Genomic DNA, 16,241 nt, shown 5'->3' on the forward strand with positions numbered 1-16,241 from the left:
TAATTAGTTAGATTACTAAATTACTTGATTTATAACGCCGTTAGTAACGCCGTTATACTTAAACGGCGTTAGTCCCAACACTGCTTCTAACTTATGAAACAAATACAACTTCTCATCATAATTGCTTTTGTTAAAGAAAAACTAAAAACGGTTCAATTTGTAACTTCAAAATTTGACCACCAGAGGGCAGTATAAGTACATATCTTTGTATCCATAAAGAGTGAGTGCTGTTTGTAAATTTCAATTTGACCACCAGAGGGCAGTACTTTCATGTATTTTTATTAGTAAAGGTTGAAAGCTGAAATATTGGGAGTTTTTTTGTTGAAAATCTTCTAAATATTTAGCAAAAAAATGTTGCCACAAAAGTGCATGCTAGAACACTGTTTCTAACTTCATATAAAGGAAGTCCATCATGATTAACTAGAATGGAAAAGAGACTGAGATCTTTTAGGAACTTTTTGTGTTACCTTGGAAAGAGCTGTCGCACCAGGAGCATAACCACACAGAAACTGCAAGAGCAGCACACAAAGAGACCACAAAGCCACACAAACACACAAATACAAAGAAGGGAGACAGGAGACAGCAATGTTACTGAGTTACAGCGAACCATGCAAGAAAAATCAAGATAAAAGAACATGCAGAGAAAAAAAAACGCAGGATTATGCCAAAAAGGAGACTCAGATATACTTGGTTGCATTTTTGAAAATAAATCTATAAATTTCAGGTAAAAATCAAACAATACACAAAGTAATGTTACTGTAAATTTTAAGTAAAGCAAAAAGGTTAAAATAATGTCTTTTTAATTGCTATTATGATCATTTTTGAATAATCTGATGTTCAAGTGAATTCATTTCCTGAACTTTCGGCTTTAAAATCTGTCTTCAAAAGGCTTTTTCAAAGTAAAAGTTGCAGTATGAGGAAACAAAACAAAAAGCAGCAGAGAAGAAGAATCAAACTCAGAGAGTTCATCTCTCGTGTAAAAATAAAAACACAAAGCATCTCTTGTAGCTTTTCCTTTTCATGCAAGTAGATGTTAGGAGTCTGTTACCATGGCAACGTCTGCCTGAAAGATTTGCTTGATGAACTTGTTTTTGGAGGAGTGAACCAACTGGATGATGTCGCCGTATAAAGTGTCTCTGTTTTTCTCCAGGAAACCTGCCAAAAAAAAAAACCACAACAAACAAATGTGTTTCAGCAGAACAAAGAATATTTCCACTTTTTCTCCTAACTGACTTCCTGTTTTTTGCATCGACTCTGGTAATAATCTGGTTTGCATGAAAACAAGTGTTTCTGTCCGTGGCGAGCGTGAAGCAAAAGACATTTAGAAATCAGCCTCTGCTCCGCCGACCTCTGACCTTTTGTCTCATAGAAGACGACCCCAGCGAAGTGCTGGATGCCAAACTGAGTCTCGTAGTTGTTCTTCGGTGGGATGTAGTTGGTGTTGAGTTTGTGCTGGAAGTTGAGCTTGTTGAGCATGGTGGTGTCGGTGCCCTGCAAGAGGCAGAAGGGATGATGTTTCTACTCTCCTGTCTTTGGTTACTAGTCAACTGGTTAAGATTAACTTATCATTTGTTCTCTAAAACAAAACAGTGACAAACCAGAAGCAGACAGAGTTAAGAAAATTAGTGAAATGTATTTATTGTGTCATTTACAAACTGCAGAGATTCAAATAATTAAACTTGTATGTCAGAGGGAGAACATCTAATATTAAAGGTGGAGACACTGAGCAGGTGCACCTTGGGAAACTTGCTCTCCTCATCAATCAGAGAGATGATGTTCATGGGTTTGATGGCGATCATGTCCAGGGCGTCCTGGTTGTCGGTGAACTCGATGTGCTGCCAGTTGATGTTCTCCAGGTTGTACTCCTCCTGCTCCAGCTTGAAGACGTGGCGGACGAAGAACTGCTGCAGGTTCTCGTTGGCAAAGTTGATGCACAGCTGCTCGAAACTGGAGGAAGAGGAAGAGAGGGAAAAGACAAATCTGGGATCATCGTGGATCTGAAAATGCTGTTTTTTTTTTCTATTTTGGCTAAAAATGGCATCATCGTACTTAAAAGACCACTGGGAATGCTTTAAACTGGATCAAAAGATAATCACAGTGGGTATTTGAAGGCTTGAGAAGGTGAACTTATAAACTTTAACAATCAACATCACCTTATGCATTGCCCTGTTGCATGCTGGGACAGTCACGTGCCGTAAAACGCCATGAAAATTGAGAATAAAACAGAGTATTTTTCTCTACCAGAGGTATATGAGACCTGGATCAGGGGACAGGCAAAAAGAATCGAGAACGTACCCTCCAATCCACCGCACAGTGAAGATGAACTCTGACCACGAGGGCGGCGCTATTGAGCAATAAGTAATTTATCCCAACATCTGTTGCACTACTAAACAAGTCTGGTTAAGCACACTGGAGTCCATTTTAACCAAATTATGAACTGTTGTACTTTATTAGATATACATAAAGATTTTTAACTAATGCTGTTTTAAAAGTTTTTATCTTAAAGGCTGTTTCTTCGTGTTTTTGGACTTCTGACTTTACAGATTTTAGATGTTGAACTTAACGTTTTATGGGTGTTTTAAATCTCTTTTTCGATTTTAACCTCGTCTGATGTTGAGTTACTGTGCAGCAACTTTTTCTTAGAGGTGCGTAACTCCAGCACAGCATATTCAATACTTTGTATGTTTTATGCTCTTATAGACAAATTTCTTCTGGGATAATATTTCATTAGATTTGATTTTGATTGATTTGGTTTTTTTTTGTCTATTTTGTTGCAGATTCTTAAAACAGTTTTTGTGTTGTTTTTTTTTCACCTGTTGACAGCAAAGTTCTCGAAGCCGAAGATGTCCAGCAAGCCGATGGAGCGCCGCGCAGCTTTGGGCTGTGAGGACGAAGGCTTGTAGATGGCCGCATTGATCTTCTCCACAATCCACACAAACAAACGTCCGTAGATCCCCTGAACACACAAACAAACACACACAGAGCCCAGGATCTGTAACTCACACGGTTCAAATGTGGGTTTCCTTTTTTGTTTGTTTTCACATGAACGAGTGTTTTGTTCATTTGTGAGCCACATGAAACTAGCCTAAAGAAAGTCTTAATATTTCATGATAAAAAGTGAGTTTTAATCTGATGAGCTTTGAGCCTCACCTTGACAAAGGCGTCTCGAACGTCCAGAGCTTGCTCCATGCTGAGCGGCGTGGAGACCGTCTCTCCTCTGGTGATGAGCGTTCGGCTGGTCAGACAGTTCATCAGATCCTTGAAGTCCACCTGATCAAATCACACGAATTCTGGATCAATCCAACGGAAAGTTCACCAAAACCTTCAGCCTCAGTGATTGTAGGTTTGATAATTAGCAGGTAAATGTTGGAGTCACTACAACCGTTTGAAGACACAATTACCTCCAGCAGTGTAGCAGCAGTGGTGAGGTGGGGGCTGCGGACGACCTCACAGGCGTCCAGGTTATCGTAGGTACGAGCTGGAAGTCAAAGGAAAAAAACTGGAGCTAAATTAACAAAGTTGAAACCCGCATGGATGAAAATTGTGTTTTTAACATGTTCTTGATGCATTTTTTAGATGATTGGAGAATTTATTTGAAGAGAATTAAGCTCAAAGTGTATTTCTTTATTCAAATCACTGTAAATCAAAGATCGTAGAAAATACAGGCGGGCCACAAGCTCCCTGCTCCGCTCTATTCCTGCTAGCAGGAGAACGTGTAAATAGATGGATGATGGGAAGTGGGGGTAGGGTTGCTCCGCAGCAATAGTCCCACCCACAACTTAAAGGCAAATTTCTAAGGTGGCCATGAAGTGCAAATCACACCAAGAGACCACTCAAAGTATAAAAATATTAAAGATCATAGCGACATTTAAAAAAGAAAAACAATTAATAAAAAAAAGGACGTAAGATTTTAGAAATCAAAACACAACAAAAAGAAAGAAGCTGAATAAAAGTGAAACATTTCAGAAAACAAAAGTAATTTCCAAAAATCTAAATTAAACCCAGTGAGAAACTGAAATGGTAGGTGGTATGGGACATCACTGATTGGATGAAGACTCCTGATTTTTTACTTTTGCAGGTTTTTAAATACCTTCTTGAAGTCTACATACTTATAAAGGTTTTATGATCAGAACAGAGCAAAAGTAGTATCACTTTTTCCAAAAAACTTTTGGTTAAGATGATAGACAAAAATCTTCATCTAATCAATGAGGTCCCATAATACTTCTAATCCAGTTTCTCATGTTTTTTAACATTTCATTTTGATCTCTGGAAATTACTTTTCTCTTCCGAAATATTTTGATTTCCTTTAAATAATTTCTGGAAGCTTTTTGTTTTTCTAAACTGTAATGTTTTTATTATTGTTTCAAGTTTTTATTTGCCGTTGTGATCTTTAACATGTTTTTGCTTTAAGTCATTTGTTAGTGTGATTGGCACTTCCGAGCCACCGTACAAAAAGCAGCAGCAGGAACAAAGGAAAACTGCACAGGTCTTAAGCTTAGAGGTGAGTTTGAGAAAACTCTAAAACCCATGGAAGCTATAGGAAATAAAAGAGCTTACTACCTTCATATTGCAGGTTTCCCATGTGTAAAATGGCTGCCAAAAGCTTAGAAATCTCCCAGTTTTCCTTGTCTGTGAACATCAGCACCTGAACACAACAGAATTCTTCATTACACCAGAGGAATGAGGTTTCAATATGACTTTAGAGGAAAATGGAAGTATTTAACGCATCAGTACCTTCATGGCAGAGCGAATGTTGGAGTATTCCTTCATGTCATCACGGCCGTCACAAACTGTACACTTACCCTGCAGAATCGCAGAAATGTAGATGAAATAATGATTTCTGATGTTTTTGTTCTTTTTTAATCAAATTTCTCACAGATAAGTCATGCTATCATTTATAGAAAATAATTGTATCCAGTTAAGTGAGTTTGAAATGTTAATCAGTTGAGTATGTGTACATGACAGCTCTTTGATCGTGTGCGGATGAAGCATCACTGACTATGGTCAGGTAGGTGTAGTCGGTGGCTTTGCTCAGCCCCAGTTTCTTCTTCTCCTCTGCAGTCATGCCTTTCAGCATGCAGTAAAAGATGTGATAGTTTCTTTCGTCATGAGCCTGAAAGACAGAATGTTGCATAAAGATACGAAGGCGTCACATGTTGAAACTACAGGTTTAGAACGACCTGAGAGAGGTTTGATCATTTGCAGAGAGTCGTACCTGTCGACAGACCCTGGACTTCTCCAGCAGGTATTGTTCGATCTTGGCTCCCTCTATAGCTCCTCTTTTGTTGAAGTGGATGTCGATGTATTTCCCGAAACGGGATGAGTTGTCATTGCGGATTGTTTTAGCGTTTCCAAAAGCTAGGAGGAATGCAAATGAAAAACACGGATTGTCCCAGTTAACTAAGCTATTAAATTATTTTCTGGCTTTTAAAGTGATTCAAACTCCTTCATATTCTATTTCCTGCTGAAAATACACAGATTTTACTTCAAATTTTTGTTTTTGATCTTCGATCCAAAGTTAAGCTCATTTGAAATGAATTGTACCAGGTGAACCAAACCCCTTATTTTGATGAACTAGAGTTCTCTCGTTTGATAACAACAAAGTTCAGGAGTGTTTTTAGTGTGAAAGCACCCTGAGGGCACATCCAGACCAATAGAGTCCTTAGGTTTAGACAAACATGATGTGATCAGTCATATAGACCCGACAGGTGTCTGACCCCGCCCAGGACAAACAGCTGAGACTCAGGTAAAAGTGGGAAAACAAATTTGGCCCAATCGTGTGCGAGTCTTTAACCTGAATCCGTGTTGTGGTCATGTGATCTCACCCTCTAGAATGGGGTTGGCCTCCAGCACCTGTTGTTCAATCCAGGAGTGTTGTCCGCTGATGGCGGCCAGAAACTGCAGGATCAGTTTGGTGCTCTCGGTTTTTCCTGCTCCAGACTCTCCACTGAAGTTACAGACAGTCAAAGCGGGAAAAGACATTAGAAACATTTTTTATAACTCTACTGCTTCAATAAAAGTATGGTTTATTCCATATTTATATATTTGCATGCCATACCTCAAGAAGTCTTTTTCAAACGTTTTAATTTTTTATTTATTTTGTCTAATACAAATTTCAGCTTTAAAGAAAAATAGATTCCACTAAAGGTTTATTTATTTGTGTTGATCTCAGGTTTTCTCATAAAAACGATACAAATATTGTATTGTTTGTTTTGGTATTGCAAACCTTTGTATACCTGATAATGCAGCACTGGTCTCGGTTGTTCCTCTGCATGTTGAAGTAACAGTTGTCAGCGATTGCAAAGATGTGTGGCGGCATTTCGCCGATCTTCTTGTTGGTGTAGAGGCGGATCTGATCAGCGGTGTAGATGGGCAGCAGCTGGTAAGGGTTGACAGCAACCAGGATGGAGCCCGTGTACGTCTGCAAAAAACAAAAAAGACTTAAGATGACTTAAAGAATTTAGTTTTGATTATGGTAATGACACACGATCAGAATGTCTGTTTACATGCAGCTTGATCGGATCAACCATCGGTATAACCCACCTGTCTTGATCGGAAAGAAATTTGGATCCGAAAGAGTCTGATCGGGCCAGAGTGTTCCGAAAGGCGTGTTTACATGACGCATTTCTGTTCTGATCAGGCGTTTATCCCGATTACTTGGGGCCATGCCAACGTAGCTAGTGCTTCTACACCATTCCTGAGCATTCACTCACATCTACGACACGCTGTTCTGTGCAGTTTCAGCACTTCAAAATAAAAGATGCAACGACGAATGTCTGTCAAACACTGTTTTTTGTTGTTGTTGCAGGGAGGTAACAGCCAGCTCCTGAGGGTGATGATGTGACGGCGCTCTCGTAGCTCAGATGTTGAAGGCGGACAATGAGAGAGTATCAGTGTTCGCCACAAGAGAGCGAACGGCCATGTTGGAAACAAATCAGCATGCACCCAGGGCTGAACTTGGTTACCGGGAAGACGGAGTGAGACAGCTGAGCCAGTAACACAAAGCAGTTTGACTTGAGCTGCACAAACGTGATACGTCCAATGAGATGATTTGAACAACAAGTAACTATGACGAACTCGCTCCTTCTCCAGTTTACGACTCAAAAGGTTTGACAAGCGTGCAGCTATAAAAGGGAACCTCTTTCTGTAGTCATGCTTTAGGTTAGGGATCCACTCACCCTTCCACCACAGTTTGTCTTCAGAAGAGAGAAGAAGAAAATGATGGAAGTAAAAGGAAATAAGCAAGACATTTAGATAAAATCAGCACAAGTGTTGGGTTAGATTTAAGAAGAGATAGCTGCTATAGAAAAAGAAGAAGAATTGTGTTTTGATGCTCACTACCTGGTAGTTATGGTGAAAATACTCACATAGATGAGCTTTTCTCTATATCTGATGAGCAGATTCCGAAGGATGCCAGCTTCATTGAGGTCCCCCAGCCGGATCATGTCCTCCACCCCGTGGATGGAGGTGGGGTGCATCGGTTTAATGTTAGTGGCATTCTGGGGGGAGATCCAGTGCTCCTGGAGGGAAAAGTATAGGTGACATGCTGCAGGAAAGAAGAGGAGATGGCAATTTTGAAGTATTCTGCACTCAAAATTAAATCTTTATAGTAAAATGGCACTCATTTCAAGATAAAAAAAAAAATCATTTTTGTCTTGCAAGAAAAAAGGTCTTAACAAGAAGATTTTTCAGTAGAAAAAAAATCCCACTTCAAGAAAATGTGTCTTCATTTTTCTTTCTTAGAATAATAATTCTTGGTAAAAGCATTTTTACCTCATTGGCAGTTTTTTTTTTTTTGCTATTTCTAAGCACTGTGAAAGAAACTGAACACATCTTTTCAGTATTATTCCTTACCCACACATGAATGCAGCTCTTGACCATTTCAGACTAGAACTATGAACGTTTCCAAATGTAAATAACACAGCTAAAACCACTGTGAAGCCTTTAGGTTCAGTTTTTGCTGATAGAATTGCTGTATTCTGTGTGGCAGTGTCACAATTGTGTCTGTGCTACAACATAGCTGTCCATCCCAAATGTTTAGGAAAAATGCTGAAGATCATTGGAAGAAAATGCTAATTAAGTATAGGGTTTAGTTTAAAGCTAACGTCCCATTATTTGTCACGTGACTAGGTCTGTTTGACATTTCTGAAACACGCAGTCATGAAACAATCGGTTGTGTTTGTGTTTGAGATTTTTATCTCAAGCTTCCCATCAAATGTAGAATGAGATCACAAGGAGGCAGACCGTGTGCTGGTCCCAAGACTGAGTGAATGCAAAATAAAATCTATTATGACCAGAACTTGGATCAATCACGGCCACCACGACTGGTTGTTGTTAACAAGGTTTAAATTGGACTATTGTTAGTTGAAGGAGAAGACAAACAGCTGGAGGATTCAGGCGCCCTGAATTTGTTTCCCAGGGGACACAATGAGGTGAATCCAGTGTGGGTTCTTAGTTAAGACTGTTCATGCTACTGCCTAATTATGTATCCGCAAGGAGGCACAAGTCTAGGTTTCCCTGTGTTGGTCCCCAGCCTGGATAAAAAACAGGGTTGTGTCAGGAAGGGCATCAGGGGTGAAGCTCTGACAAATCAAATGTGTGGCAAACCAAGAGGGGATGTGCTGAAAGGTGAACGATGAGTAGGTCAAAGGAGAAGAAAATGTGTTAGTAGGCTGAGAAAGAAAAGGAAAGGCAGGACTGTAAAACTTAGAATGGAAATTTTAAATATAAGGGGTCTAGGAAAACTGGGAAGCAGATGTAGGACTGGAACACACGAAACTGGGGTTTGCTTCCCAGGGCGTGCAATAAGATTAATCCAGTGTGGGTCCTCGTGCTACTATCTAACTACGGACCTCTCTATACCTTGAAAATACAGTGTTGTGTCAGGAAGGACATCTTGCATAAAACTCTCTGTCAAACCACCTGTGGCAATGCCTGACGGATAAGGAATAAATATAGGAATGTAGGACAGATGGTGATGGACTTGAACAAATGATGTGCAGTGGTGAAGACATCTGTTCACATGAAAGAGATTGGTGGATGAGAAGAATGTAACATTGGGTGGTTGTATGAGGATGACTCTGGTTGTGCAGATTATCTGTCTGCCAATAATGGGAACCGTGAAGTTACAGGGAGAAGAATTGAAGAAGATGGAGAGCTTTAAGGACTTAGGCTCAAAAGTCCAGAGAAAGTGATGGAGAGGCGTTTGAATCACTGGAGTGAGGTTTCAGGAGTGATGTGTGTCCAAAGTGTGTCAGCAAGAATGAAAGGAAAGGTGTAGAAGAGTGTGATGGGGGCAGTCGTGTTGCTGTTTTGGAGACTCTGATGCAGAGACAGGAGCCAGAAATGAAAACGTTGCAAGTGACTAGGATGGATAGGATCAGGAATGAATCAATCAGAGGAACAGATCATGGAAGATGTTTAGGAGATGAATGCAGGGAAGCAGATTGTGACGGTTTGGACAAATCTAGGAGGAACTGAGATGATGTTAGTAAAAGGATGCTGAGGTTGAAGTTCGTGGATGTAGAAGAGGACATGAGGGTGTTTATTATGAATATGTTGAGGACATGTGTAACATTTGTTTCAAGACTCACATTTCCTTCGTCGTCCACCACCTGGATCTGACCAGAGTCACAGAGCTTGACCACCGCGCCGATCGGAACCTCAAACTCCCGACCAGTTTTCAGATCCAGCCAGACATAGTCACCCTGCACAAAGGTAGAAACAATACTGGATCACCAAGCTGTCTGTGAGCAAACAATCAAATCCAGTTTGGATTAAATAATAATAAAAAATAAAAGAAAACTAGTATGAGCTTAGCTGCATGAAAGATATTTTTTTTCTTATATAAAGAAAATAAATAATTGTGTCATTGACATATTTACATTTAACGTAAAACTAGTGAAGAAGTGGAAATATTTTTTTAAATTAAACCTCTATAAAAATGTTTTTAAGTTTTTCTGAGAGACACCAAACTTGTAAACAATTGTGTTGAAAAGTGATTATAGGGCTGTTAATGAGAATTAGTTGTAGAGATTTGAAGAAACACTGATTGTAAAATCTAACCTTCAGACTCTGAAGATAATTGTCTGTTTTATTGTTTTCTAAAACAAAAACAACTTTAAACTCAGATTTTTACCTTTATTCACCATCACTTCTTTCTTCTCACTGAGCATTCTACCATTATACTTTTATTAAATGACCAATATAATTCAAAATCAACTTTATTTTAGCTTTTAAGTGTGTTATACTGTTCATTCCTCACAAAAAACAACCCTAAAGTGACATTTTGATCTATTCACGCATCTCTGAGCATTCCTCTAAAAACCTGAACTCTGAGCACCAGCCCCTCCCCAATTCACAAAAACAACTGGGTCCTCACATTTGGGATGTCACAAAGTGGGAACAGCCCCTTCCAGGAAGAGCCTGAGGTTGCAGCACTGTCCCCGGGCAAACACACATTTTCTCGGCAAAGGTATTCATTTTTTATGCACATCCGTCTTTGCACAAGTTCAGGTGTTGTTTGTTTTCGTGGGTGACACGCTGCTGAGTCGCCTCTAGTTTGATGTCATGAAATGAGCGACACCCACAAGAAGTGAAAGGCGGAGCCTCAGAGATCGAGGCGTCTTACTTCCTGGTAGGAAAAGAGATCACAAAAATAACTCAAAATAAAAAAATGTTATTTAGTGAGCCAAAGGTAAATATATTATCTTATGTATGGACATAGTTTACTATGAAAGGCTAAGAATAGCATGATACAGACCCTTTAAAGAATGCAGAACTAAATCAAGTAATGCTATGATTATTGTCAAATGTACTAAATCACTCAGAAAGGGAAAGACAGAATGGATTTGTATGGATTCATGAAGGAAAAGAAAAACTAAAGGTGTTTTCAGACTAGAATCCAAAAGGCTTTTCTACCCCTCTGGCTACACCCGATTTCTACAATTCTAGGGGTATTTGAAGCTGTAGTCGTGCCCAAAATTTTTTTTGTTTTGTTTTGTTTTTTAGAAAGATCTCCCTGCCGGTAGGGTAATCACACTTGTGGGCTAACATGAAATTTACATTTAAAAGTAAGTAATGAGTTTTGCATTACTTTTTAATATTGTAAAACCCATGTTGTTATGCTATGTCTGAGCTCTGGCAGCTTCACGCTAACATAGATGACCGGCGACCATTGATGACGTCATGAAGCAGTAGTAACTCTCGAATTTGAAGACACTATTTTTCCATATCTCTTCACTTGGAGGGATAAATGTAGGGTTAGAGAGAAGCTGTAAGGGTTGAAAAGCAATTCAGATTCAGGCGAAAAGTCTGTTGGTCTGAACCAGGTTCACTGTCTTTGGTCTACTCTAGATCAAGTCTTTCCAGTTTGAGGCAAAAACAAAACATCCAAGCGAGAGGTCATGTGATGCTCCAAGTCCATTGGCCAGGTAGACGTAGGTTTGAACCTACTGTACTGTGATACAAAGGAAGAATAACCCCCAACAAATGGATCTGTGGATCCTCACCAACGACTAATTGATCTTGATTGTGTCAAAGTCTGAATCAATCACTCGTGTGTTTGAATAATTAAGAGGCCATGCTTCATTTTTGTTCAAAGAATTTATCAGTGTGATTCGATCAGACTAACCAGATGCCTTTGCAGCACCATAGCAGTTATTGTGAAAACATAAACCCATAACCATAATATACTAAACTTCTTATTTTATTTTTGAGTTTACAGCTGATCTAAGGGGTTTCAAATTGCACAAATATTATAAGAACAACTACAGATAGCCGTATTCTCTATTCATATAACAAATAAAGTAGTAATTCTCAAAATGAGCTTGTTTTTCTTCTTTTTTCCTTCCTGTCCAGGAAATTGGCTAAAAATTGACCTTAAATCAAAATTGACAATCACTCCTGGAGTCATCCATAACCAAATCTCCTTATATGTTATGTAGAATCATACAAGATGATCCTGGAGTTTAAAGAGTTAATGAGAAAACAAATCAATCCAAATCTACCTTCCCATATAATTTAGATAAACCCTGTTGAGATATATGATTATATATTTTGTGTCTAAATTCCTTCACTCTCTACTTTGCACTCTATGGGACGTTTGCCTCTTTTCTGAGGTGTCTGAATCAACCCTTCCTAACTCTAATGCCCTGGAAATTTCCCATAAGTCTCTAAAAAACCATTGTGCATCGATGCTTTCCAGGTTGGCGACTATAGACCATAATGCATTATGTTTGATGGATGCATTGATTTTCCATGAATCATCCAAGATGTCAGAACACAGGGGATTCATACAGTGTTTATAAAATGTTCATATTTTTTTAGGTTTTACTTCGCCCAGAGGATGATGTCAAATTCTGCATTGAAAAGAAGTAGTGCCCATGTGTCAGAACTGTATTAAAATCCAGAACATTAGATAGTCCCTGAGTAAATGGTCTGTTGGGGGTTTGAATCCAGACACAGCCTTGGTTAGGGAGGTGAACTGGTAATATATGGGGGTCAAATCAGAATAAGTGAATGAAAGAATGAATTCCTCTGATGTGGCGTACATTAGTGATGATGGTCTCCCAAAATTTGATACGTTGTTCTAAAGCAGAAATTACATCACCATAACCTTTGTCGCCCAATGTCAATCATGTCTTATTAGCAAATGAGCTCAAAACTCCACCCCCACAAATAAATGTATGATGCCCCTTTGTTCCAAACAGGAAGTACCTACTGGCTCCAAGAACCCAAAATAGTCCAACATTTATTACCTAGTAATTCCGTTTTTTAGAATAACCAATCTTCTCAGTACAACTCTGAAAGCAAAATGTCTTGGTAGCATTTTATAATAAGGGTCCCTTTAATAAAGTTAAAGTTCTATTAGTTGTCACACACCTACATTTTTTTTCCATTTACTTCAAGGTGATTCTGATTTGACCTTTTAATACCTTCCTCATAAAAAAACACAAAACGTTCAAAAATGACATAAAAACTAAACCTAAAACCTTTAGAAAATTTGACCTCCAATAATACAAGCTGTTAACACTCGCACTTCTATTTTGGACCATTTATCAATAAATGCACTAAAATGTTCTTAAAATTTTTTTACTGTTGTCCTTTGATAAAAACTGTTAGCCGAATGACAGAACATCAAAGGTATCACAGGTGATCTCTGAGTCATTCAAGGGAGACAGCGAACCACAATTTGACTGTTCTTGTCACCACAACATGACTCATGTTCACAAATGCACAGGCTATGCAGTTGTTAAATGTACAATTAAGATTTGTGGTTCAAAGAAGAATATAAAAACAGCTGTGAAAACTATTAATCCATATATGACACTCTCACTCATCCCCACACCAGCTTCTCCAAAAATGAACAATCATGACTTCAGGAGCAAAAACCTGTGGTGTACCGGCAGCAGTGTTGTGGGTTTCATCACAGTGTTGACATTACGTATCAGTCCCCACTTGGCCTGGTCCTTCTCGTAGAGTTCCACATAGTCCCGACGCTTGTACATCTTCCCCCGTGTGATGAAACATGCACTTCCCAGCCGCAAAATTCAGTACTTTTGATTCCCAGCTTTGATGAGAAGTCAGGAGCACAGATGGGACAACCGTAGTGTGAACAGTTTCAGTTTGGTCTGTATGTTCCTTACAGGCACAGGAGCTCATAAAAGTTTCCAGATGGGCTTCTGAAATTTCTTTAAAAAAATATCCTAGTTTAAATTTTTGTCGTCTCATCAAACTTCTTTTTGATGGAAAAAAATTAAATATAAATAAAATCCAGGCATCTTCAAAGTTTTAGATGTCTTCAAAGTTTGGGTTGCAGAAACACACTCAACACCCTGACACACTCATCCCACGTTAACCCAGCCCCCACCACCTGCACCGGTGTCCATGGCAACGAGATGCCACTTCCTCCTCAGGTGTGTCTTAGGGTGTTGAATTTCTATGCAGCTATATCCACTTCATACTGCAAGAGCATTATAACTTTTGGGAAATGCTTTTTGAATTTAGAAACATATAGATTATATTTTGATATAATTATTTACTTCAAGAATCTAGGATGGAGATGAGCGACTTTGTTTTAGTTAAATTTGTTTGAAACATGTTTATGATTATAATACAATCTAAATTATACAAACTTATGGATACAAATATAAATAATGACAATATTATATATATGTATTTATCATATATGTTTGTATTGTACTAATACCGTATACTTTTATCTGTTTTTAAATATTTTATTTATTCAAACCCCAGACTATTACAGTTTTTTGTTGCTCACACAGACACACAAAATCTCCAACACTTAGTTTGTCTGGTAATTCACATTTTCCTGTTCTTCTTAGGCAATGGGAATATATATATATATTCTGAATGTTTTTTGGCAATATAAGAGGTTCTTGTTGTTTTTCTAGGCTTTTCCATCAGTTAAGATGTTCTTTTTAATATATGTTCATGTGTTTTGATTACATTCTACATGATCGTTAGAACACAGTTTTCAGGCTCTGTTGGTCAAAAAGCAAAACACTTTGAATTGAAGTGAAACATTTTCACATAAAGTTTGAAAATGTATTTGATATTGATTATAAACGTATGCGTCTCTGCTTCGATTGTGTCTGTGTGAACAGAATTGAAGCCAATTGAGCCGTAAAGATGCAACTGACTGACTTGTGTTTGTGTGTGAAGATGAATGGAGGCTGGAGGTTGCGTAACTTACATGTCCACTTAATTAAGTAAATACACTGTCTGGCAAACTGAGCCACCTGAACATTACACCACCTAGCACCTGTTACACACGGCGAACAATCAGATGCTTCATGTTCAATTATTTAGGTCTGACGATCTGTTGGATTTCTGTTTTGCCTTTTTTAAATTATATTTTCTATTTCTGTTTCTACAACTAAGAATGCATCCTAGTTTTTGTTTGGTCATATTTAAATTTTAAAATTTTGATAAAATAAAGATCAGAACTTAATTGTGCTGCTTATATGAATAGTAATTGTAGACCAACCAGATGTATAAAAAAATCTAAACAAGCATTGCACCAAAAAAAAAAAAATAATATGTAGGTTGTGGTGAAGTCATGGACCCTTAAAATGTTGCTTTAAACTAAAACCACAAAAATAGCTAATTTTTGTTTTTATTTTTGCAAATTGGCAAGAAATAAGGCTTGAAGGCCATATTACACTGTACAATTTGCACATTGGACGGTTTGGCAACCTGTCACCCATCAGTAGACGGGTTAGGCTCCAGCATCCCCGCGACCCAGAAAGGGACAAAGCGGACAAGAAGATGAATGAATGAATGAATTTGCGCATTGTCCACATGTGTAATTTCAGTTTTTTGTAATTCTTGCGTGTTTCTTGAGTTCATCTTTGGTGCAGATGTCCGTCGAGGGTTTCAGCCGACAGGTCTTTATGTGAATTTGGTTTTGAGCTGTTCAAAACTTTTGATCGGTTGAGAAATATGCAGTTTATACATATTTTTTGTAGTTCATATGTAATTATTAGGTCAATCTTATGCAATGGTCCCCTGATTAAATGCTAGATATGTATAACTTTTATATTACCTTTACAGTGCACATATCATGTTTAAAATTACATCATTTATTTGCATATTCTTTGGCAAGTACATAAATCGTCCGATCTTTCACCCCTCCAGGAGTCCATTGTTATTATTACCCCAAGGTAAAGTTGCATTGCAACCTTTGTTTCAAGAAAAAACGTCTTTTTACAGTCTATCGTCCAAATAAAATACAGTTAACCTTCTCCTCAAAAGACAATGACTGATTTGGACATTTTTTATGACTGACAATATCTCCCCTGAGTTAGAAAATTATTTAAATTACAGATTGCAGAAAAATGACAGAATAATATTCTTCATCATCTGGTTATCAGGACATCACAAATTTTCCTTTCTCATGATGATGAAACGTGAATATGCGGGGGAACACTGTGCCCTGTTATTATGACTAAACAAAATTTTTCTTCTCATGTTAACGAGATCAACCTTCTTATAAAGACATTATATAATTTCTTTTCTCCCAATATCGACATCTACTACTTCTATATTAGGACAAAACAACATTTGTTTTCTTGTGATAACGACATCTACTACCTCATTACCAGGACATTACAAAACTTCTTTTCTCATAAAAGTAACATCTAATACCTCGTTATCACAACAAAATAGAAGTTGTTGTGTCCTCATGTTAATTATATCTACTATTCCCCACCTCAGAT

General features: G+C 38.1%; 1 protein-coding gene across 1 annotated transcript in view; it reads right to left on the minus strand.

Moving 5' to 3' along the window:
- Positions 1 to 13,508, minus strand: part of myo7aa (myosin VIIAa) — a 40,097-nt gene extending 26,589 nt beyond the window's left edge. The window contains exons 1-15 of the mRNA XM_036214951.1: positions 13,404 to 13,508; positions 9,594 to 9,707; positions 7,368 to 7,520; positions 6,237 to 6,421; positions 5,826 to 5,947; positions 5,216 to 5,358; positions 5,000 to 5,113; positions 4,735 to 4,803; positions 4,561 to 4,645; positions 3,402 to 3,478; positions 3,151 to 3,270; positions 2,814 to 2,956; positions 1,737 to 1,947; positions 1,356 to 1,491; positions 1,049 to 1,155 (exon numbers count right to left, since the gene is read on the minus strand). Of these exons, the coding sequence (XP_036070844.1) occupies positions 1,049 to 1,155; positions 1,356 to 1,491; positions 1,737 to 1,947; positions 2,814 to 2,956; positions 3,151 to 3,270; positions 3,402 to 3,478; positions 4,561 to 4,645; positions 4,735 to 4,803; positions 5,000 to 5,113; positions 5,216 to 5,358; positions 5,826 to 5,947; positions 6,237 to 6,421; positions 7,368 to 7,520; positions 9,594 to 9,707; positions 13,404 to 13,508 (1,884 nt within the window). The remainder of the gene's footprint in view (positions 1 to 1,048; positions 1,156 to 1,355; positions 1,492 to 1,736; positions 1,948 to 2,813; positions 2,957 to 3,150; positions 3,271 to 3,401; positions 3,479 to 4,560; positions 4,646 to 4,734; positions 4,804 to 4,999; positions 5,114 to 5,215; positions 5,359 to 5,825; positions 5,948 to 6,236; positions 6,422 to 7,367; positions 7,521 to 9,593; positions 9,708 to 13,403) is intronic.
- Positions 13,509 to 16,241: the final 2,733 nt, after the last annotated feature.

Source organism: Oryzias melastigma, linkage group LG13, assembly GCF_002922805.2.
Source record: "Oryzias melastigma strain HK-1 linkage group LG13, ASM292280v2, whole genome shotgun sequence".
NCBI classification, from domain to species: domain Eukaryota; kingdom Metazoa; phylum Chordata; class Actinopteri; order Beloniformes; family Adrianichthyidae; genus Oryzias; species Oryzias melastigma.